Raw genomic sequence first — 26,240 nt, forward strand, 5'->3', positions numbered from 1 at the left:
GATTAATTGAAACATTCGGATGAAATGTTTGTCATAGTTTAGGCTTAAAGAAACTCCGTTTTTGGAAGAAATCGGTCGAAGGAGACAAAAGTTATTGACGAAAAAGTGGTTTTCCATGTTTTGTTCCTCTCGAACAAAATGTCTCAAAATCCCATACAAACTTCAGGCTCGTTGAGCGACCCCTTCCTGTGGTCCGACCTGGCTCAAATATGGCTTGAGATCTTGTACTAGGCCCAGGATCAATTTAAGCCTGCAGCGTATAACATTTTACAGGTTTTAAATTTCCCATAAAAAATTGGGACAGTCTAATGTCTATCTTGTAAAAAACTATCGGTGTTCGAAATAATAGCAGCACAGAGTAAAAACTCAACGAAAAAGCCGAAAACTATTGTTTTTTAATTTTTGAGCATCGTCTTTGTTAAGATTGCGAGGATGAAAAAAAGTGTTTCGAAAAATCCAATATTTCACACTAAATGAGCGGGTAGAATTTATTTGGAAGCATTATGTGATGATTGTTTTGTTCAGCACGGGCCAACTACTATGAAGTGGTAGATACAGATAGAGTTGCATCTACCACCAAAAATTAGTAAGCCAAGCGTGGTTCGCTCCACAAGCGGAACACTTGCAGTGCGAACGAACAAAAAGATGATATGTGATCGCTTAGATGAGCTCCCTTCAACTCAGAAACGCATCTTTCGATGTGTAGCTTTCATTTTCACCATCTTCCATTTCTTCTTACTTTCTATCCATCTATAATATTTCATAATCTTAAGATGTCCCTACTAAAAAGGAATATCACTTTTCACCGATGAGGCCGAAAAATTAAGTACCAAAATACAATACGGTGATTAATCCCTTCATAAAATTTGTCTTTATTACTAATCCCAACAGCGGTTTCATAAAAGTTGTAGATTGTTGAAGACATCAAAGCTCTACTTTTGAAACAAAATGCGTTAAGGACATTTTTTTAAACTAACTTAAAAAAACAAAAAAACAAAATCGTTCAACTTTTTTCGTAGTGAGTTTTGAGGCCTACTTTGTATAAGAGAGTTGTAACAATTGTTAAACTGCACAACTTCTTCGGAGGTGTCAAGTGTCTTTTTTAAAGTTAAATGTTACTTTTCGAGTGATTAATAGCATGTTATCAATTTTCAATATCTCTGAAGGTTGCAAACACTTGAAAACAAAACCATATGCATTTGACCGGGCAACTCAAAAAAGTTGAAAAGTAGCCCTTTTAAATATCTCAATTTTAGGTGAATTTATCAGGAAAACAATTACAACAAAATATACGCATTTCAAAATAATGAAACATTTTAGAACACACAATCAACATTTTTTGACACTTAAACCTTAAAAAAACCCATGGTCACGTCTTCCAAGTTTTAAACCACTGGGGTTTATAAATCGAAAAACGTGATGGGTTTTTTAAGGCTTAGAAGTCCTAAGAAGATCGACCAATGACAACTGAGAATGCTGCTGCTTTTAATTAACTGTGCACAGGAATCATTAAAAGTTCAACAAACAGCAGCCGCACATAGCCAAATTTTGAATAAATAAACAGTCAGTAACTAACAGGTTACTGCCGAAATTTTATACGGCACCTTCGAGATTTACACCCTAAAGAAGCTGGATTACGGGGTCTGATAGATTCTAGTAAACGAAATTCGTCACGGTGTGCCTAAGGTCAATGTTGCTATATCGGCCCGTCTTCAGGAAGCTATTTTAGGGATGGTAACTTTTCTTGGATTAGGTACCAGTTCTTGCTACGGAATAGGATGAATTTCGTTTGATCCTGGATCCTTTGTGCGAAACTACGAATATCAAAATGAATAGAGAAAGAAAGATTTGAAAATCTATACCTTGTTTTGAAAAGTGTTGTAAGTGTTCAGACACGATTCGGTCACGTAGTGATCTGGACGATACTGGTAGCCATCGGTTCCGTTGCCTACGTTCACATAATTGACGAGCACTTCACAGAGTGGTTGGCGCATGCGCGATCGCTTCGATCTGTAATCGATGGGTTGGGCATCTTGTACGCTAGATAACACTGGATCACTGCCGTCATCTGCCGAACTGGAGGAGTAATCAGTGTCATCGGTGTAGGTGTTCCTTGGGTAGCCAAAATCAGCCGGAGGGTGTGGTTGTCGCCATTTGATCATGGGCTTCCATTGGTGGTAGCCACTGAAACTTCTCAATGGGCTGTCGTCTGCATTCCCGCAGGCAAATGAGATTGCGAGAGCTAAAGTAGATACAAGTACCTGCAAAAGGAGTAGGGAATAATTCAATTACTCATTGTATCAAGATTGTGTAGAAGTAATAAATAAAATAGGGAAAAAATCTAATGGTTTTGTAGGAAAAGTCATTATGACCTTAAATTTTATAATATATAACCGTATTTCACTACTTGGAGCAGACATGATTTTTTTCACAAAAGCATCAATCTAAACTATAACTAAATCTCTTTAATTGATAATTTTACACAAAGATTTAAATTTCGAACATGCGGTGTTCTCAAAATCGAGCATCTTCGAGAAAGAATGACCCTAACGGGTTAGTTAAACTCCTATCAAAAAAGAAAAAAAATAGCACAGTTAAATACATTATTGTATACATCTAGGGTAGGGTTACCATATCCCGCAACACCAAAAAGATTACTTTGAGATCATTTATTCAAATAGAAACATTAAACAGTAGATCCCCGCTTACTCCAGTTTTCGGAACTTCCGCGTTATCCCAGCCATCAGCTTGACACATGATCCATATATTTATCGAGTTTTGTGCCCGGATGGTATGCAAAAGGATGTACAGTAGAATCCCGCTTATCCGAGGTAGTCGGGGCAGGGACCACCTTGGTTGGACAAGTGAAACCTCGGATTAAACGAAATACATTAGCTCGGTTCTAACATGAATTTTATTTTTCTATTTAATCGACGTTTCTCACAAGTTTAGACTTTAAACTTGCAAAAAACGCCGAAATCATACACGGAAAATAAAAAAAAGGTAAAATTTACCTTTTTGCGAGGTGAATTTTTTCCACCCCTCTTTCGAGGTAAATTTTACCTTTTTTTTCATTCACCTAGCAAAAAGGTAAATTTTACCTTTTTTCAATTCATCTAGCAAAAAGGTAAACTTTACCTTTTTCTTATTCACCTAGCAAAATAGTAAATAATACCGTTTTCCCATTTACTGAATTAAAAGGTAAATGCTGGTTGGTTTGATTGGTTTCTTCAATAAGAATTCAAAAAATACCAAATTCTTTCAAAAATGATATTTATTGGAGATAAATACGGACTGGTAATTCGGTTTCGCGTTCTTCTGAGCCGCCATGGCCGCTGAATGCGTTGCGTACATTCATGACCCCTTCCGTTCGACTAATCCGGTCAGGTTCGGCTTTCCGGCTGGAGGATGACGTGGAATACACCTCAAAGCTCTATGGGCCGATCGGAAACAAAAACAATGTATTATGACGAGAACCAGCTCAACTAAATGATATCTAAGAAAACACTTACCATTCTATTCCGATTTTCACATATTAGGCACAAAGCAAAACTTGTTCCTGAATGACAAACAGCTTAACCTCAATACTGATGTTATGAAATCGTTTGGTACATCTTTGTACCTGAAAATAATCACATTTTCGTAGATGACGGAAAGAATAAAAGAAACATAAGCTATCAAAGAACGAAAGAACATAAGCCGTAAATATCATGAATTTTTCGAAAAAGATACAACGGCTCACCGGCAGGACTCGAACCTGCAATCTCCGCTTCAGTACAACGGCGCGTTAGCCAATTTCACCACGGTGAACGTGATGAAACCGGCGAACTCGATTGCTCGGGTTCCATAAATCCATCATAAATTACGTAACGCAAAAGGCACTTTTTTGACCCCCTCCCCCCCGTATGTCACAAATCGTAACGATTTGTCGTACCCCCCTTTGAAAATCACGTAACGCTGATATAACCCCCCCCCTTTCTTCTCATGTTTTAAAAAACTGATTTTTAAAGATCAAAAAGAGGTTTTTACATACATTTTTCAACGTTTTACAAAACGGAATTTATATCTATCCAAATCGCTTCTTAGTACTCATTGATGATAGCTCTCTGATAAAATAAATTGATTGTCTTATTACGAGTTGCTCTGTGCTTGTTCGCTGATGATCTACCTTGTTTACATTATTTTGTTAAAAAAGCATAAAATTTGATGCAAAATACACTCCAATTGAGAATATTTGTCGGAATAATCAAAATTGCATTTTTTAAATCAATTGAGAATAAATAATAAAATTTCCGTCTTAAGGTTGAATTGAGTTCTTGGTGGTAAATGTATCTAATATTCGATTTTCCAACGGTTATTTCACGGATATTCAATACACATTTTAAGGAGTCAATCTCGGAATCTTTAAAGGAGAAAGGTTACAAACCAGTTTAAATCATCATACAAATTTTAAGCAGATTTTGGTATGTTTATCGTTCTGCGAAAATGGCATGACATCAAAATAGCTGCGATTAAGTAAACTGAAATTTTTATGGAAAAATTGTTACGTAACGATGAGCATACCTCCCCCCTCCCCTATGTCACAACTCGTAACGCTCGAGCTTACTCCCTCCCCCCCCCCCTAGGAGCGTTACGTAATTTATGGATGCCCCCTAACGCGAAAGCTCGTATAAGCGGATAACCGGTGTACCGTCAGAAGGGGCATCATGCAACAGCGTGGTTTGATGCAACATTTGTATACCACAATACTGATATATTTTTTAATTTTATATAACGTAATCAAGTTATCTTTTAATGAATATAAAATGAAGATGACATAAATTTCCACATCTCAAGATAGTATTTTGAAGTTTTTTATTTTCATTCAAAATTTAAAAAATTTCATCAATAAATATTCAAATTTTTACATTTTTCGATGCCGTAAAAAATTTTTCCCAGTATGACGGATTGGCTTAATGATATCACCTACAAACTTTTTACTGGTTCAATAATCATATTCCAACAATGTTGGTGTAAAAATATTTTTCGAACAATCACCATTTTTTTTTAATATTAATATTTTCATCATTCAGTTACCTGTCTGGGGTAAGATGCAACAAACTGCAAATCAAAGAGACACCTTGTAAATCTCGTTTCCATATGCTCGAATATGATTTTTTTTGCATCATGTACTTGTCAATATTGAAATTTCATTTATCCTAATATTAATTATTATGATTTCAGCTAGTAGAATTTTCTGTAGTAAAACAGTTAAAAAACATTAAAAAACATTGTTGACACAGACGGTTTGTTGACGATAGCTCAAATAATATTGATTGAACATTTTTCTCTTGGTTCTTGAAGTATATTTTAAAAATTTTGTTTAAAAGTGTGTTAATATCACGCGTCACGAAGACATCACATATTCATTGAATTCTACAAATCAATATGTAACAATTTAAAAGGATATCATTACTTAATAAATGTCAAACAAACAAGATGCAATGAGAATTACAGTATTTTTATGATAAATTAAACTTGCAGTCAATTTATTCAAAAGTTCAACATATGATACCCCATCGAAAGCTTTAGAAAAGTCAATTGTTAGAAGATAACCTACTCTTTTTTTATTAGTAATTGAAAATATGTCATCATGCACCTTGAGAAGTGCAGATGTTGTGCTATGTTTCGCGCAAAAACCGGATTGTGATGGATGAAGCAAACCGAAGGTACTGGTATCGTTCATCTAACATTTTAATATTTTCTCAAAGGCTTTTGATAAACTACCAAGGATACTTATTGGTTTAAGGTTTTATATCGAGGCTGTTTTCTTAATTGTATTTGTCGTACTATTTCATTTTATTTCACTTTTTTTTACTAATTTTTGCTAATCTTTCTTCGAAAGCAATGCAGAGAATCGTTAATGGATTAAGGCACAATATGCAACTCTTTTCCTAAGAAAATATATGGTTTTCTCTCTCTTTCAAAAATTTCGTTATGGTGGTTAATTTCTACGATATATTCAACGAGTAAATATAAATAACACATTTCCTGATTTTAAATCTATCTATAAGCTTCTTTAATCACTACAGTATTATTTTAGAAAGTTTCCACGCTTTCGGAAACTTGTCGGTTGTTAAATATAATCAGGTTTAAAATTGAAGTAAGTTGGGTTATAATTGAAGGTAAAATAAGCTTTATGAGTTTAATTGGTATTCCATCAAGCCCAACGGCATCTGATTTGATTGAAAATATAGACAAAATCACATCATTTTCGGTTATCGCAGAAGATTAAATCCAAAATAATTAAAAGTATAAAAGGAACTGTTCGCGAATCGGTTGCAAAATTGTTGTAAAAATGCGAATTGATTTCTGGACAAGTATTATTAGTTTCTAGTGAAGCTGAAGATTTGCAAGTTATTCTGATTTTCTTCAACTTGTTCCAGAGATTCTTGCTACTGTTTGATGAAGAAATATTGGTTGAAACAAAATATGATTTAGCTCGGTTGATCAAGGAAAATAAATGTTATGTTTAGAAAAATGTAAAAATTAGTTTCAACAGAACCAAAAATTACTGCAATTGGTGTTTGTAAGACTAGCCACTAGTCAGTCGGCAGGCGTCCCAGAGATTCCCTAAACAATCCCTAGGGTCGACAAGCTTACTGATAAAGCAAAATGCAGGGAATATTCGGAGGAAGAAAAACTCCACCTTCTAGCTTAAACTTATATTTATTGGGGAGCACAATCCAAGCTTTAATTCCACCACTTTGAAACAAACATGAATGAGAATAATGGTCATCTGACCTTATTACTGCTATCACCTGGTACTGGTCCTTTGGTTGGTCCGACCTAGGGTTCGGTGAGGTCAAACTCGGTCCAATGGCGTCGACGCGGCGATGTAGCTGGCGGCGCACTAAGATAGTGACCAGCGGCAGGTGCGAAGCGGTTGACGAGTAAGTTATAGTGTACCTGGCCCCACCTTGGGTGCTGAACCAAGCACGGAGATGTCGAAAAGCGAGGCTGTCGCAGGGTAAGTTGAAGCGTACCTGGTCCCACCTTGGGTGCTGAACCAGGCACGGAAGTGTTGTTGGTCGGGGCGATGCGCGAAACCAGCGGCTGATTTAAATTCGTCTAACGGTGGATTTAAATCCGAAGGAGATGGGGGTTACCTCTATTGTAGCGGCAGACGTAACCTCCAAGGCGACAACGGTTTTACGGCGGATTCTATTTGTAGGTTCGTATTTGAATCCGGTTGAACGATGACGGCGCGGCGATGGGTTGTTATTTCATCCCAAAACAGCGGGGTCCTAAATATAGGGTCCAAATATCAGATGATGTCGATGGCGAGAGCAAAATGGCGAACTTTACCTGCTGTCCGAATAGGTGACTTCAAACTTATCACAATATTCCAAATTTCTTCCGAAGTTCTTTCGCCAACGTTCAAATTTCAAATGACGATGGCCGTTCATATCACGGGCTTTGGACAGCAGGCAATCGTTGCTCTCGCCTCGCGCCTTTTTTTGTCTCGTCTAAATCCCATTCGCCTCTTCTATTTCCATTCGCCTCTTCGCTCCGCTGGGTAGCTTGCGGTCTCTGGTGGTGAGTGGTGGAACCAGTAGTGGTCATGGCTGCGTGCTGTTCGTGGAAGTTTTCGCCTTCCAGAGGAATAGTTCAACCCCCAAAATACTCACTGCATATAAAATTACAAACTACGAACAAAATCGCTGAGACCTCTTTCGAGAGACTAGCAGTGCTTACATGTTTTATGCATTATAGTCTGTATGGCATCAAAAATTCATCAAAAACTATATGAGGCCCTCAGAGCCAAAGGGGTATAAGTGACAAAATGGTCGATTTTGAGTTAATGATGCCAAACGATTCTTCTTATTTCAAACTACATTTGGTGATTTTTTCAGATTTTTCGAATTTTATTTACATACTTTCACGTTCGAGAGCAAAATACAAATTTTCGAAAAATATATGGAAATTGGCGAACACAATAACTTTAAAGCGTGTTTTCTCGAAATAACCTTTCATGCACTTATACCCCTTTGGCTCCAAGGACCTCATATATTTACATACGATTTTATTAAATTACTCTTTTTCTAAATACAGTGAAAATCGCATGGTTTTAAAAAATAAAAAAAAAATGAAAAACCAATAATTTTTCTGGCTACGCCAGTTTAATGTCCTACTAACCATACAATTTTTGATGCAAAAAGGGTATGATTATTTGAGGACCTGAGTTTTTTAGAAGCCATTGTCATTGAAAAATGTTAAATGTTGCCCCAGTAGACGGTAAGTATTTCGTATTATCTTAGGTGGTGCCGAGATATTTCAATTCAATCATACAATGCTTATGTATTAGAGGTTATGTGACTTACATGACAATTATATTTTTTTTAAATGTTCTTATACTACCTATATTTTGTTCATATTGCTTACTGTTTGCATACTCAAAGGCGCTTATCGCGCTCACGTTTTAACGAATTAAAAATGCATGTTTATTATAACAAGATATTAAAGTTATTCGTTGTACTCTGTATTCCTTTCATTGTTTTTGCATAAGAAATGAAACTACTTCATGAAATGGAAGAAAAACGCTGATTCTATTTTTTTCTGATTGAATGTCTAAAAAAGAGTACATACATACATTTGGTAAAAATTCACAAAAAGAAGAGTACGCCAATATCTCGATCGAAAAAGAGTACAAGAGGTATGGTATTCCTAAACTGAGGTCAAAAATTAGATGGAATACATATACAAAAGGGGCAATTTTATTGAACTGGTTAACAAGAAACGGTTTATGTATTTACTATAACACTGCGACATAACGAACCTTGTGTGAAAATTTATTCTGATTAGAGAAGCGAGTAGATAGAAGCACTAGTTATTGAATAGGTTCCAGATATTGAATACTAGTAAAACATAAAACCAATTAAAACAATAATATACAGTAGAAAATTTAAACAAAAATCCTAGTGCCACTGTTGAAGCATTTTCAACCTCTGTTTAAATTATTGTCAATAATTTCGGACTCTTAAAACCACAATTTGCGAACTGTAGTACATGTTCATATTTTAAATTGATTTTTTTGTAGATGTAGAAAAAAATATTTTTTGACAGGGAGCAAAATTTTATTAAAAGCAGATAAAATTTTTCATATGATTTCTGGAGTAGCAGCCTTAATAATCTGGATTTTCTTAAAATTTTACAAATTAAAGTGTTCAATCATTGGATCAACGGAAACGCCAATGTTTCAATTATTGAATGTTTAATCTTGCAATACTCGTTTGGTGAAGAAATGCATGTATCAGTTATTGAACAAACATCGGTTAGTGCTTGGAAATATAAACAAACTGTGTCTTCGTTGCTAGGTCAACCCAAACCGTCCCTGCAATGCATTCTATCAAACGAAATACCCCTAAATATATACATTGATTTCCGATGTTTAGAATAAAAAGGCCTAAATAAAATCACCTGAATTATAAAAAATAATTAAAAAAAACATCGATTCGAAGCTGTGAAACAAGCTTAAGACACTCTATCAAAATTTCATCCAAAAAACTATCCGTTATTATTTCTTGGCCGCTTATATGCTCTAATTTAAAAATTCAGTGTTCATTATATAGTATCCTTACCCTTTTGTAATATTGAACATAAAAAAATTTCAAATTGACATTCTAAAGCTTCCAAAATAATTTTACGCAAGCTAGTAACTGTGATTCAGTTGCAAGGCGTCGGGAGTTATCTATAGCATATTATCAAATAATTGGAGTAATTAGAAACGACAACCGAAATACACCTGCGTCCTGTACCCAATTAAACATATTTGGCAAATATAATATATACCATCAAGTGGTTACCATAGGCAGTCAGCAGACGGGCGAAAAATTGGCCCATCCAGTGGGTATCACGAAACGGCATTACCGTTCCGTTATCGGAATGTTATAACGTGGTCGGCAAAACCATACGGTTTCATCCGACCATCCGGCCTCTATCTGTCTCGATAACGATGGAAAATGATATCCGAAATGACTGCCGTCGGACTTCCTATATTACATGCTACGGCGCCAAGCCAATAACTGTTCTTGATTATGTGGAAATTGAACGGAAAACAATTCCACACACGTTCAGTGTAGATAATTTGTTACCGCAAGACGTTACTTCCTAATTATGTTGACCAGACATTTTTATAACACGATTACAAGAACAATTGTTAAAATATTTGGTTAAATGTTCAGAATGACAAAAAATCAATATTATTGAATGTTGTTCTGTTGTGTTTATAACTAAAGTTTTGCATAACTTTAGTTTCTCACAAAGAGTACCATGCAATGCAGTATGCTTTTATTGATTTGCTCAAAGGGACATTTTACTTGCCTTTGTATGCGTATCGTGTCATCATGATAACACCTTTTTGAAATAGAAACAGGTGTTGTGCAATCATGACTGCAACATTTTACATTGCATTGCTCTCTGGGGTTTGAAAATAGGTAGGTAGCATATTCTCGGTTCGGTTTAGTTAGCTAGCTAGCAGAAGGATTAGATGCTGGAACATGTTCACAGGACGTGTATCACACATTATGCCTCAGCTGGAAAATGTATGATTCCAATGAATGTTGTCGATATCACAGTCGTTCCACAAATTTGGCAAAGTAGTGAAAATTTTACTGGATTATTTTGTAGTAGTGGTTTAAGGTCGACTGCATATGTCAAACCTTTGAACTTTAGCAGAAGTTTTTTTTTAAAGCCGATTTGGAGCCAAACTGATTATAACAATTGATTGCTTTAATTAACATTAAAAAAAAAGAAAAATGAAAATAAGAAAACTTCGACATGAAGGTCGATAGCATTGAAAAAAGGTTAGATTACGAGATGTGCTGTGCAGTAGACTGAGTCGATTTGAGGTCATTTTTGAATTTCTCAAACTCTGGGATCTAAAAAGTTTGGTATTGGTTCAAAACTCATCCATGATATTTTGCAGAATTGTCAAGTAACGTTTACATAAGTAAAGTTGAACTTTTATCTTTGTATGGGAAACTTGAATATTTTGTACTGAAAAATCATCACGGTTTTCGTTTCATCTGTGGAGCCGAGTCTGCTTATTGTTTTTGTGCCAGTGAGATCCCCAAAGGAAATTTTCCGCTGAACAACTTTGTTGAAGACCGTAACTTCGTATCTTATTCGGCAAAAAAGTTATCAACCACGGGAAATAATAAAAAGGTAAAATTTACCGAGTTAGCAAAGGTGAACGCTCGTGAAAGCCAAAAAGGTAACTTCTACCTCTTCGAGGTGAAACTCACCTCACAGTGAGCTAAATTTTACCTGAATCGAGGTTGGAAAAAAGGTACAATTCACCGAGAAAAAAGGTGAATCCAAAAAGGTAAATCTTACCTCGTAGCGAGGTGAAGTTCACCTGAATTGAGCTCGATAAAAAAGTATAATTCACCTAGAAAAAAAGGTAAATCCAAATAAGGTAAAACTTACCTCGTAGCGAGGGAGAATTGACCTGGATTAAGCTAAACAAAACGGTACAATTCTTTAAAAAAAATAACTATTCGCCAAACCCGTTCATTGATTTTAAGCTGTTTTGTCATTCTAGGAACAAGTTTTGCTTTGTGCCTAATATGTGAAAATCGGAATAGAATGGTAAGTGTTCTTAAATATCATTTAGTTGTGCTGGTTCTCGTCATAATACTATTGATTTAGTTTCAGATCGGCCCATAGAGCTTTGAGGTGTATTCCACGTCATCCTTCAGCCGGAAAAGCCGAACCTGACCGGATTAGTCGAACGGAGGAGGCCATGAATATTCGCAACGCAGGTGGATTCAGCGGCCATAGCGGCTCAGAAGAAAGCGAAGCCGAATTACCAGTCCCTATTTATCTCCAATAAATATCATTTTTGAAAGAATTTTGTATTTTTTTAATTCTTATTGAAGAAAACAATCAAACCAACCAGCATTTATCTTTTAAATCAGTAAATGGGAAAACGGTATTATTTACTATTTTTCTAGGTGAATGCGAAAAAGGTAAATTTTACATTTTTGCTAGGTAAATTGAAAAAAGGTAAAATTTACCTTTTTGCTAGGTAAAATTTACCTCGAAAGAGGGGTGGAAAAAATTCACCTCGCAAAAAGGTAAATTTTACCTTTTTTTTTTATTTTCCGTGACTTTAACAGGAGTACCGTCAAACGGGGTTAAATGCAACATTTGTATATCACTGCATAATTTTATAAAACGTAATCGAGTTATGTTTTAATGAATGCAAAATGATGATGACATAATTTTTCACATCTTAAGATAATATTTTAAAGTTTTTCATTTTCATGCAAAATTTAAAAATTCCATCAATAAATGTACAAATTTTTACATTTTTCGATGCCTTAAAAAACTTGACCCAGTATTACGTATTGGCTTAATGATATCACTTACAAACTTTTTACTGGATTAATCATCCTATTCCAACACTGTTGGTGTAAAAATATTTTTCGAAAATTCACCATATTTTTTTATATGTTTAAATATTTTTCTAATTGAGTTACCTGTCTGGGGTCAGATGCAACAAAATGCAAATCAAAAAGACACCTTGTAAATCTCGTTTCGATATTCTCGAATTTGATTGTTTTGCATCACGCATTTGTCAACATTGAAATTTAATTCAACCAAACATTTAATTTTAATGATTTCAGCTAGTAGAATTTTTTGTAGAATTTTTTTACCCCTAAATGTATGCAATATCTTTATATTTAGAAAATATATAAAAATTGGTTTCAAAAGAACCAGAAATTACTGCAATTGGTGATTTTATGCGTAATGGCTTTTATGGCATAAACAAATCATCAAAAGCTATACATTTACATAAGTTTTCATTAGATTTTTTTTTATTAAATTCGAAGTTTGTTGAAAGTTATCCCTTTTTCTAAATACCATAAATATAATGGAAATGAAAATGAAAATACCATAGTAAATATAATGTTTTTAGAAAATTAAAAACGTGAGATTTTTAGAAGCCATTGAAGTTGAAAAGTGGTGCATGTTGCCCCAGTTGGCGGTATTTCATATAGGGGAGAATGAGGATACTTGATCCCCTTTTCTTATTTTTAGCATATCTTTTTCGAAAAATTTAGCAACTCGTCGACTTTAGCATTTTCTGACAGCGTATAATTTCAAGTTTATATGCTCTAAAATTGTGAACGATACATGAACTCTGGATGAACTAGAAGCATTTTCGTGGAAGTGAAAAGTTAAGGGAGACTTGATCCTTTATTCCTGGGGCCCTAGTCTTTGAAAAATTCAAAAAAAAAAAAAATCAAAAAAGAATGTTAATTGACTCATGGTTGACTTTTGGTCATGTTTTTCCTCATTTTACAATTTATTAAGGTCAAAGAAGAAAATTCCAAAACTATGTCTCTACCCCAGTGTCATTGCATACTTTAAGGCGCTATTTTCTGAGTTTTAGAGAAAATCAACTTTCCACCAGATAATTATTATATAAATATCAGTTATTGGATAAATAATCGAACACGATCTTTTTAGAAGAAAAAAATACACTTTTGAACTTTAGGGATCAATTGAACCTATAATGCACATTTTAGAAAATCTTAATTTAGAATTTTATCTGAAAAATGTTGAGAGTTAACCATTGTTTTATATGTATCTACATGGTGTTATGAAGTTCATATTACTTCCCAACAGTTTATGTATTGGAATATATGATTTGTTTCAATTTGTTCATGTCAGAAACATTTAAAAGTGATAAAAATATATCTTCAAGTCACATTTTGTGAAATTCTTCAAACGAAGATCAATAACTCAAACAAATATTTTGTTGAAATTTTATGAGCTTATAGCATAGTTGTTTTGCTCCATCTAGCACATTTTCCTAGAACATTAGATCTTTGTAAGTCATTCCAGTTTCGAGATATAGCTAAGGAATAGGGGAGAATGAGGATACTTGATCCCTGGGGATACTTGATTCCTTAGCTATATCTCGAAACTGGGATGTCTTACAAAGATCAAATGTTCTAGAAAAATGTGTCAAAATGAGCAAAACAACAATGCTTGAAGTTTAAAAAATTTTAACAAAATAATTGTTTGAGTAATTGAACTTTGTTTGAAAAATTTCACAAAATGTAACTTGAAGATCTTTTTTCATCACTTTAAAATGTTCCTTACATGGTAAAATTACGAAAAAATATTTGTTCCAATGTATCAATCGTTCGAGCGTTAAATGAACTTCATAATGCCATATTTTCAAAGCAATGGAAAACTTACAACTTTTTTTCAGAAAAAGTTTTCTAAAATGTAGATTATGGGTACAATTGATCCCCTAAAGTTGGGTACAATTGATCCCTTTTCCAAACGGCTTATTTTTCTTCTGAATTGATCGTTATGATTGCTGATAATGAAATTATTAATATTTATCCAAAAACTAATATTTATCAAACAATTGTCTGAAGTAAAGAGCAAAAATAATTAATTTTCTCTTAATTATAAAAAATATCGCCTTTAAGTATGCAATGTTATTAGCGTTGAGACAAAGTTATAAAATTTTCTTCTTATTTCTGCTATAAATTGTGAAACAATAACAAACATGACCAAAATTGTCAATTAACATTCTATCTTGGGGTTTTGTTTGATTTTTATACAAGGATTAGGGCTTCCTGAATAAAAGATCAAGTCTCCATCAATAGGGGATCAAGTCTCCCCTAACTTCAGAAAGATCGCAATTTTTTTACTCCCACGAAAATGCTTCTAGTTCATCAACGGATTCAATAATCGTTCTAATTTTTGGAGCATAGAAACTTGAAGTTACAAGCTCTCAGAAAATGTCAAAGACGGCGAGTTGCTAAATTTTTCCAAAAAGATATGCTGAAAACAAGAAAAGGGGATCAAGTATCCCCACTCTCCCCTAAAGTATCCCCAGGGATCAAGTATACTCATTCTCCCCTACATATACCACTCTTTGAAAAATAATTTCTTTTCCTAGTCGTTAACCATCGATATCCGGGCAACTGTAAAATATGATTCCTCTCCTAAAAGTTGGAAGTAAGAATTTTTGTTAAAAAGACTCATGTCTAAAATGTTCTAAAATCATAATTTAAAAAAAACTGGTGTCTGTGTGTTTTTTTCAACTACCTAAACGGATAGAGGTTTCAAATAAAAATCATTGCAATATCAGCCTGCGGTTATGCAAAACAGCACCTGTTATTTTTTAATGATTATAGGCTCTAAATATTGCAATGTCTAATCATTTAATGTTTCCAAATTTAATTCATTAAAAATCTTTAGCACTTTATAATTTAAGCAATATTTATATTTCAACTCCTTTTTTTGGTAAATAGATATTCTTGCGTTCCATTAAAATATGCAGCATCGCAGTCACGCACCGATAGAACTTATCGATTCCTCAAACTCGATCGAAACATCGGGACATTCGGGTTTGGCAGCATTGATTCTTACCATGATGCAGCAGGACAAGGGAATTTCTAGTGCACATACACATCCTACAACCGCAACAACGAATGGGCAGTTGTGTTTCTGTAAAACCATTATCGCATTAAAGACTGGACGCACAACACAACACAACACAACACATCCCTGTTGCAGTTACTCTGACCGGTTACGAATTTTAACCAAATAAGGGTAAAGTGTAACATTGCCATGGGGCACCGAATGTAAAATGTACTTTTGTACGATGGAAGCTTAAAAATTTTAAAAAAAGTAAACGCTATTTATAAATCATCCCTTTCGAGATTGTCATTGAATGGAATTGTAAATGATATCAATTTTTTTTTTGAAAACTGAATCACTCATAAAATGTTTAATCAAATCAAACTCTTATAGCGATAATTCTGAGATTATAATGATTCACTGTTCACAGCCGTCCACGAATCGTCCACGTGTCCACGTGTGGTAGGAAGGTACGTTACCCTCATTCGAAATAAGCATAATTCAGTATTTATTTGCATTCCAACGACCGACTAGGGTTTGGTTTTGGTGCATGCGACAAACAGCTGCCATCAGACGTGGTATTTAATGCTTCCAAGCTGATTTAATATTTCAAATGCTGAATCAAAACATATGTATGTATCTGTAACATAAAGCAATGCAAAAGTGATTAGAACAAAAATCATTTTTTTCCTCTCATAAGTGGGTTTTGCAGCACTATCTTCTTGCGTGATATCGGTTCTAATTTCTTGAGGATTATTTAATTTTTTGTGGTCATAAAACCATGGCTGATTTTTTGTAAAACTGATTCACCTTCACAGTGTACAATAAATTCAATTTAAACATTTGCCTCATACGTAGGACCTTTCAATTCAGCCTGGAAGAGAAATATTTCAGTATTGTATGTATTCGATTTCAATCAGTTTCAAGCTTTTGTCTCAAATTGATTTTAGATGACAGCAGTGACTGGCACACTTTTTAGATTATGCTGTAATAACTTCACTTTTCCATTCTGTTTTGTTTCATACAAGGTTTTGTCAAATTAATTCTAGTATATTGGATGTTTGAATTATATTTTTTTACTATTAACCAGCACCAGATCGGTGATTGAATCAAACCAATTCGACATTTGAGCGATTCTTTCTGTTTTCCAGCCCTGGATTACTACCTTAATGTTAGACTTGGAAAATCACACTAGAAATTGAAAGTTACATATTGGCGGACAAAGAGAATCAACTGTCCAATTCCCTTTAGTGAACTATATGTATTCATTAATGAACTTGAAAGTTGCAAAATTGATTTATACGTACGTTGTACGGGACCTAAGTCACATAAAGGGCACAAAAGTGCTCAAAACGGGTTTGGTAAATCACAAAAAGTGCAAAATCAAATCAAAACTTTGAGTTTTTGTTTCAGTTCAGAACAACATCTAGGCGTGGTCTTGTGGTAGCATGTCCGATTCTCACCACGAAGGTCGGGGTTCGCTCCCCAAGCCGGGCAAGTTTTTTTTTCAACAAGTAATTTGGCTGTTGGGTGACCATTCTGATGCGATATTGATATATGTATATAGGAATATACAGGAAATGTAGGAAAGAAGCAATTGAGCGATTTGTCGAGTTTAGAATCCGGCGCGCGTAAAGTAAATAATCGAGAGAAGGTGATATGAACCGATGCCAAGGGTGCAGTTGAGATAGATAAATAAGAACTTAAATTTAGAGCTGCAGAGAACGTATGTATGTATGTAAATATGTATGAGAACCCACCAGTGGCTATAGGTCTTTCGACCCGGGGCAGTACGGGAAGTCTCGATTGCACATTCAAATATTGTTCATGCTTAACTCATCAACAATAATTGCATCACTACCACTGGCTTGGGACAAGTTTGACTCATCTCACTCCCTTCCAACTGTTCGAAACAAATAAAGAATTCTGAAAAGGTTCTTAAGTACCATACTCATAATTCTAAATTTGCCGAGATACTCCGGCTGGCTTGAACCCACAATCCATTGTATATCAGTCTTCCGATCGTTTGATGTCCTGTCCGACCCCCTCTAAACCCCATGATAGAGTTAAGCTATTTTGAACATATGAATATAAAAAAATAGTTACACTTTTAACAGCTTACCTCCTTACCACTTTAAAAGGATACCATAAAATTCTTCGCGAATATTTAAAAGGACCACAATCAGTGCTAAATATTTACCTGGTCGCAGCATGCCGAGAATTCTATAGCGATCACCCGAACCAAAAAATAAACATATTTTTCCATACCAGCATGATATCACCACTGATCACAATACGAGCATCAGTTTTTGAAAATAACATCCAGATTCGTTGAAATTGGTAATCGGAATATGGTGCTTATTATTATGTCCATTCAGTAAGAAGCATCCAAGAACTAAGAACAAAAAACACTTTAGGTACACAACCAATGTTTTACACCAGAAGGTTTCTGTTAAAAAGAACCATTTTCGGTACATATAACCTCAATTATCACGTCGGAGCTTGCGGGATCTTGAAGTGATTACATCTCATTGGCATTATGATACCACGTTTTATTAAATTTGGTTTAGTTTTTGTGGTGAAAAATTATTTTTACTCACGATAGTCACGAACCAGAGATAGTCACTATAAGTTGCACAAAAAACACTTGCCAAGGCAAACTTTTTTACACACGGACCATCCACAAATACGTTCGAAAAACTCCCGGGGATCTGTGTTCCATTAGACACCCGCTCACTCTTTGAACATATTTTCGAACAATTAATCACAATATAACTATTAAAAACAACTTTTGGGACGAAATGGAAAACCCTCGGAAAATTTGCCGAGCTTGAAAATTTTACGTCAGTTGAAGCCGCCGACTAAAATTTAGTTCGTATTAAATACAAAATTACTACAATAGGTGTTTTTATGCGTTATGGCTTTGAGGCTTCACAAATTTATAAAAAACTTTTTCTGAGTAGGGTGAAAATCGTATGTTTTTTGTAAAAAAAATAAAAATAACTGAAGAACCAATATGTTTTTTGACTATGACTATATTTGATTACCCAGCAACCTTAAAACTGTTGATGCATAAACGGTATTAATTCCTGTGGATATATATTTTTTTGAAGCCAATAACTATATTTTTATGTAGTGAGATATTTCAACTTATATGAAAAGTAAATATTGTGCAATTTTTTCGAATTGTTTTCGTTGTTTCCCAAACCCGCCTTTAGACGGGGTTTATGTTTCAACTCTGCTTCCTATCTTATAGGGTTAGTTGCCCTACTTTGGACCCATTAAGCGGTGGTTTTTAAATAATCAAGGTTTTCTCACGAATGGACGGCAAATTTATATCCTTCAGGAAGTTCATTTATAAGTCATGATCTTATCTGGAAGTTTCAATGAAAATTTTCAACATGGCTTTCGTCATTATTGAGAGATTTGCAAAGCTATGGATGATTTAAATTTCCAACTTTGAACCTACTGTTCCTATTTTGGTACTGGACCGGTTCCTTTTATTAGACCTAGATCTAAAACTCTTATAAAATGTTTGATTTTTCGAAAATAAATAAACAAATTTATTGTAAATGTAAACTTCAATCAATTACTACTATAAAATAATATTACAGCTTTATTATATTTAAAAAAATTAAAATTTCTGTTATGAATATCAAAAACACTTTTATTCCCCGTCAGCTCTATCAGCAAAACGATAGCTGAGACTTGATGGTTTTTACTTACTTATAGTTTATTTGCGTAAATCTGGCAAAAATGTTGGAAATATTCAATATTGGTTCTGAATAATGCCCCAATTAAAAATTCGCAACATTGTTGATTTGTTGGTTTTGATACAAAGATTTGGTGATATCAGGTCTAAACATGGAACATCAAAGTCGAAAGTTTCCTATATTTGGACCATTTGCAAATTTTCCGAGTTTTCCATTAATTTTCATGAATTTTTGGAAAAATGGTTAGTATGGTTCATATTGTTCACAGTGAAAGAAATTTCCCTTTAAACTTTGGCTTGGAAACGCCCCCACTAAATGAGCTGTCTGATTTACCACTGATGAAGAGGTACATTTTTAAAAACGTTGAAAATTTTATCAGAAAGGCTTTCAATTGCAAAAAACGGTATGGTAGGGTTCAGGAAGAATAAAAGTTCATTGTGTGCATAGGAATATCTTTATTTTATGCCAGCAAAATGAATTATTTTCAATTTTCGGCATTTTAGGACTAAAGTAGGCTCTAGGTCCAAAGTAGGAGCACTCACCCTATTTTTTTTCTCAAAAAATCTATCCAGAATTGTGGTAGCCAATCGTTTATTAGATCGTAAAATACATTGAGCAATCATTTCTGAGGCTACAAAATTGATAATTTTTCGAAAAATAGGTCCACTTACAGTTTTCACATGTTTTTCTTGTCATGTTTTGCTTCTCTGTTACTTTGACTACTGTGAAACAGTTTTGAGTAACAAGGATTGATAGATTAACATATGTTTAGTCATCTAGTAAAAAAAAAGGTTTAACGCGGTTTTATGACTATTTTAATATACTCCGTCTAAAGGCAAGGTTGGAAAAAAGTGCTTTTGCTCTCAGTTGACGGTAGCTTTTCGCCGCTAACAATCGTGTTCTATTCTATGACAATGGAAAAAAATGTTGTGAAATAATTCAAGTAGCGAATAAGGCCAGATTAAATGCCCAATGCTTCCTTAATTTTTTTTTGCAAACCTCGAAAAGGAGAATAAATCTATTGTCAATTTTTTAAAGGACAAATTAATTGAATTTTAAAACAGTTTCAAAAGCAAAAAAAAGTGATAGATGGGAACTTAACCCTAAGAACCCATTTTATTGCTGATAAATTCACAGAATCAAAGTGTTATGGTTATGAACAACTTTTGTTTTAATCTTTTTTTCTTTTTGGTGAAGATTTTTTTTGACACTTTCTACGAAAATAGCATAATCACAGGGGAAATCGACTTCAGGACTTTTTCGATTGTAGGTTTTATCCACTTCAACAAAAAAAATTCCTAAATGACGAAACAAATACATAAGTCAGTCATGGCTACAATTTTATATAATTTTTTATAAAATGGTTCAAAATAACTGAGATATTAAAACTTATAGTAAAAGCACAGAAAAAGAAGAATTATACAGTAAATTAGGTTCGATTGGTTGTCGTTTTTTCCCAAACCAGTTTTTTGACGGGGTTTATATTAAATCTCTTCTGCCTAAATTAGGATTTATTTTATCTTTTTTATTTTCAAAAAATCAATGGTGGTAGCTCTTAGACCTTACTGCCATTATTTTTTTTTGTCGAAAAACACATGGGCCAAGGATTTCTAAAAACGTTTAGAGTGTTTGAATAAAACTGCTGGGGATTTTTTTTTATTATCTGACAATTTGCGCCGGGGGTCTTCAGATTTTCCCCAAAATTGAAAATTTGGTTCATTTTTGCGACTTAAAATCACATGTATTTTTTCAGATTTCTAACATTTTTATTTTTTGAGTTAGCTTCGGTTAGATTTTTTTGTAAATAAAAAATAACCATTTTTCAAAGCTACATAACTCTGTTGTTTCTCAACGGAAATTATAAAATAGCACATCAAAATGCATTGAAATTTTATCAGCTTTCCAAATAGAATAGTTGAAAAAAATTAAATAATGACCTTCAACATGAAAAGTTGTAAATAAACTTCAAATGGCGTCTAAAAGTACCGTCTGCACCACCGAATATTTTGCAAAAAATACCATTGTATAGCTCGATTTATGATGCAACTTTCATCTGAAGACACCAAAGTGGGCCATTAACACCTTGAAGAGTTATGAAAGAAATAATGACAATAAATCTCTTTTTTTGCATCTAAAACAAACAATGGTGGAACAACTGCACTCACATATGGAGATAGCAAGCACTTCTAACAACATGGAAACAAAAGAACTTATCAAAGCAGGTAAAAACACTACCTTTTCGTGCTTTGTAGAGTGTTTGCAGCATAACTGACTTTAAATTTTAACCAAAATTCTGAGTACCGTATGGTTTATGTAGTATAAATAATAATGGGAATGTTGCTTTTACAACGTGATCATATACTATATAACTTATTAATTTTTCGATCAAAGATCATTGTGAAGCATAATCCATGCCAATAGTAGAAGGTTCAGTCCCTGTGTTTGGGATCACAAAAATGTGATTAAAAAAATAGACGTGCTTTACATAGTTTTTATATCGGGAGCTAAGCACTGGACACCAAAATCCTTTCCCATTGATCAAAAAAGTATGAGAAGGTGGCACAAATGTTGAAGAAATAATCAAAGAGCTCAGTATGGCCAGCCCAGACTGTAAAATGATGAAAATATGATACTATTACCGTATTCATTTTCTACATTCACCCAGTTTTGAGGTTTACCATACTAGAACGAACATAATTCGTAGTCAGTGTTTTGCTCCTTCGATCGCTCACACACGAATCTTCAGTGTTCCACCGTCCATTTTAAATCAAATCTGGGGAATTACGGATGCAAAACTTAGCGCATAAACTTCTAAAAATGACAGTAAAATGTGCATAACTTGTTGTGACCTGGTGCAAAACTGGGTATAAACGAATACGTTATTAGATTTTTGTATATAACATGAAGTCAGTTAAGCTGCAACAATCTACCGCCCCTTCTTTCATAACAGTCCCATATACAAAAATAAGCAAGCGAGACAATCAGCTTTTTCTGTTTTGGAATATATTTTTAAATTGTGACCACCACTTTCAGCATAAACGAAAATCGTTTCTAGGTTGTCATAATAAATCGTTAGACCTGAAATTTTCGGGATTGGGTTATTGGTAAGGTCGAGAGCACCATTTTTATTTATTATGGGACTGTTAATCGATCATATTTGAAACCTTTTTCGAATCTACTAGCATAACAGTCCCATACAAAATATATTTTTCTCACCAAGCTACTTTCTAAGACTTAAATTTGATCATTTTTGAACTTCTAAATGCAATTGTCAGAAAAAGAAACATACTTTTGCAAAAAAATATCATGAATACCACATTGTAAGTTGAATCTTTTTACGATTTTTGATTGCATCCGATAGTTTTTCGCTCAGGAAGTCATTCCTAAGAAAGTCAGACCTTCCTTCGAAAACTAGTGTGCATCATTCGACATCAAGTGAGTTAAAAAATGTTTAAATGATTCAAAGCAATAAACCAAAGACTATTTCGCCGAAAGAAACATTGAAAAGTAACCAAATCCGTGGTATTTCACATATGAGACTGTTATTCAGGTATATTTCATATAGGACAGCCACGAATTGATATTTTTTTTTTTCGAAATTTCTAGAACAAAACCTCTTTTTTTAGTGTTTTATTTTGAAACCTTATGTTGACCTAAAATGACGAAAATTCATATGGGACTGTTATGCGAGTAGAGGCAGCCTGAAAAGGACGAAAAAATAGTGTTTTTTTACCTGCTTTGATAAGTTCTTTTGTTTCCATGTTGTTAGAAGTGCTTGCTATCTCCATATGTGAGTGCTGTTGTTCGACCATTGTTTGTTTTAGATGCAAAAAAAGAGATTTATTGTCATTATTTCTTTCATAACTCTTCAAGGTGTTAATGGCCCACTTTGGTGTCTTCAGATGAAAGTTGCATCATGAATCGAGCTATACAATGGTATTTTTTGCAAAATATTCGGTGGTGCAGACGGTACTTTTAGACGCCATTTGAAGTTTATTTACAACTTTTCATGCTGAAGGTCATTATTTAATTTTTTTCAACTATTCTATTTGGAAAGCTGATAAAATTTCAATGCAATTTGATGTGCTATTTTATAATTTCCGTTGAGAAACAACAGAGTTATGTAGCTTTGAAAAATGGTTATTTTTTATTTACAAAAAAATCTAACCGAAGCTAACTCAAAAAATAAAAATGTTAGAAATCTGAAAAAATACATGTGTTTTTAAGTCGCCAAAATGAACCAAATTATCAATTTTGGAGAAAATCTGAAGACCCCCGGCGCAAACCCGTCAGATAATAAAAAAAAATCCCCTGCTGTTATATTTAAAGTATCTGGTATTAGCCCCTCATCATTCATATAGCTTATCAATGCTATTATTATAGGTCCTTCTTGCAGAAGATATTAAGTTATTTAGATTGATTTTTCCTAACGAGGAAAGCGTATTTTTAAAATAGAGTAGTAAACAAATAAACAAACCGGTGGATTGTTGCATTTGTTTAATTTTTTTGGTTCAGTGTACAGTAGAGTGCCCCAAATGACCCGACTTTTGAAAAAGTTATACGCTGCAGGCTAAAATTGATCCTTGGCCTAGTACAAGATCTCATGCCAAATTTGGGCCAGAACGGATCACGTTTAGGGGTCGCTCAACGAGCCTGAAGTTTGTATGGGATTTTGAGACATTTTGTTCGAGAGAAACATGAAAAACCAGTTTTTCATCAATAACTTTGGTTCCCGTCGGCCGATTTCTTTCAAAAACGGGTTTTCTTAAAGCCTGAATTATGACAAATATTTCATCCGAAGACTGCATTTCGATAAAAGTTAAGATAAAAAAGTTATAAGGCTTCAAAAATGGGCTAACTTTTTTAACGGTGGTATTCAGCACTGGTAATGAGGCGTCATTATGTTCGACCGCCTCGACTCATTAACAGTGATGAATACCATCCTTAAAAAAGTTAACCCATTTTTGAAGCCTTATAACTTTCTTATCTTAACTTTAATTGAAATGCAGTCTTCGGATGAAATATTTTTCATAGTTTAGGCTTTAAGAAAACCCGTTTTTGAAAGAAATCGGCCGACGGGAACCAAAGTTATTGTTGAAAAACTGGTTTTTCATGTTTCTCTCGAACAAAATGTCTCAAAATCCCATACAAACTTCAGGCTCGTTGAGCGACCCCTAAACGTGATCCGATCTGGCCCAAATTTGGCATGAGATCTTGTACTAGGCCTAGGATCAATTTTAACCTGCAGCGCATAACATTTCACAGGTTTTGAATTTCCCATACAAATTTGGGGCAGTCTAGTGTACAGTAAAAATTAAAAGAACGATTTCTATGAAAAAGTGAAGCTTTTTTTTGGAATTCTTTTTGACTTTGCTGGGTGAAGTAACTTTAGCCTAGCGATTCAACAGGTGCAAGTCTGCAGCACTTCACCGTTATTGATATAAAATTGCAGTATTAGATAGCCAGTTAGCTAAAATTTATTTTTCTCATTATATACTTGAATCGATCAATTGCCAACAGACCTAAATGTATATATCCACACAATGCTTAAGGTTGTTGACTAATCAACGACTCACTTTTACAAGTGTAATGTGGAAAAATAACTTTAACATTTTTGTAAATATATCCACACGTTTCTAAGGTTAAAAATTGAGCTTTAAATCTGGAATCTTGTTTCCATTACAAAAAAAAAAATCACTACATATAAATGATAGCTTGACTAGGTTTGTTTTAACCGCACAACAAGTTGATATTTATTATGCATAGTAATGCATAATTATGCTTCTATTGATCAGGGATGATAATAGTTTCACTGAATCTTCTTAAAACTCCTTACACTTAACACGATATTTTTGTTACGGGTGATGCGCTTCATACTTTAGCTTCAACATGTTTCTTTGAAACAACCACGTAAAGATATAGCGGTATTACATTAAAAAAACTCACTTATATATAGGTTTTAGTATTAAGAAACAAAAAAAATCACTTACAAAATTGATTATTTTATTCATGATGTAAAATAATGATAATAGCTGGATCAGGTTCTAACTCAATCAAATAATAAACTATAACTGAAACGAAATATCACAATCACATTCGATACGAGATGCGAGCACTATCCATACTATGTGAAAATTCTAACAATCACGAACAATAGAGGTATTAGGAACACTTTATTTCTGGTGTTAACGATTATGGACGTCTGGACAAGCTTGTCCAACGTTTCGCAATGAATTAAAAGTTAAGTATGCAAGGGAGCTTTTATTCTCTTTTTTCGCAACAACGAATATCATAGTAAAAATACAAACACTTAGATAATGATATTCTTAGATAAGGATTTTCCGTCAGAGAAATGATAGCGCATGCTTGCTGATGACAGTGTTAATCCGCAATAACAGAAATTAATCGTACCGTTCATTTTCATGTGGTTGTGATTCTATGGAAAGCGCATCCTTTTTTGCAATCAACTTGATTTAGGCCAACCTTTTTTCAAATCCAAAATAAGCTACCTTTATAATGAAATGCCATTTTATTGTCTGCATCATAGTGGCATTGAGCTGAGAAGAGATGTTAAGGAAATGCCACAGTAGGAAGAGCCTTCGCTGAGATTAAATTCGAAAAAATATACCGGAGAATCACTATGTAGTGGTACTGCAGACTTATATATATATATTCGTTCAAAAGATTTCTAAATTAGAACTCAATATCAGCGTTGTTTATACTGATTAATTTTTACTGGTTGGCGATTCTTACGAAAAAGCACAAACTGCCTTTCTGATCACGTAGAGGAGTGTTGTATAAATTTCGAGTTGAAATTGTTTAGCAAACGAATCGTTTTTCGTAATTTTCTAAAAGCATTTAACAAATTTTAACCGTGAACTGGGGCATCATGCAGCACTTTTCAACTTCAATGGCTTCTAAAAACTTAATGTCCACAGATAATCATACCGCTTGGACATTAAAAGTTTGAAGGTTGCTGGGACATCAAATTGACGTTGTCAAAAAAATTATTGGTTTAACCAGTTATTTTAAACTTTAATAAAACATGCAAATTTTACAATACTAACAAGAAGGGATAAAAGACTTTGTTTT

The 26,240-nt window shown here is 33.9% G+C and overlaps 1 protein-coding gene across 1 annotated transcript in view; it reads right to left on the reverse strand.

The window, feature by feature from the left end:
- The window catches only part of LOC129756837 (uncharacterized), a 28,995-nt gene extending 3,631 nt beyond the window's left edge, over nt 1-25,364 (reverse strand). The window contains exons 1-2 of the mRNA XM_055753868.1: nt 25,139-25,364; nt 1,863-2,261 (exon numbers count right to left, since the gene is read on the reverse strand). Coding sequence (XP_055609843.1) covers nt 1,863-2,261; nt 25,139-25,159 — 420 coding nt within the window. The 5' untranslated portion in view covers nt 25,160-25,364. The remainder of the gene's footprint in view (nt 1-1,862; nt 2,262-25,138) is intronic.
- Nucleotides 25,365-26,240: the final 876 nt, after the last annotated feature.

The sequence above is a fragment of the Uranotaenia lowii genome, chromosome 3, assembly GCF_029784155.1.
Source record: "Uranotaenia lowii strain MFRU-FL chromosome 3, ASM2978415v1, whole genome shotgun sequence".
Lineage (NCBI taxonomy): Eukaryota > Metazoa > Arthropoda > Insecta > Diptera > Culicidae > Uranotaenia > Uranotaenia lowii.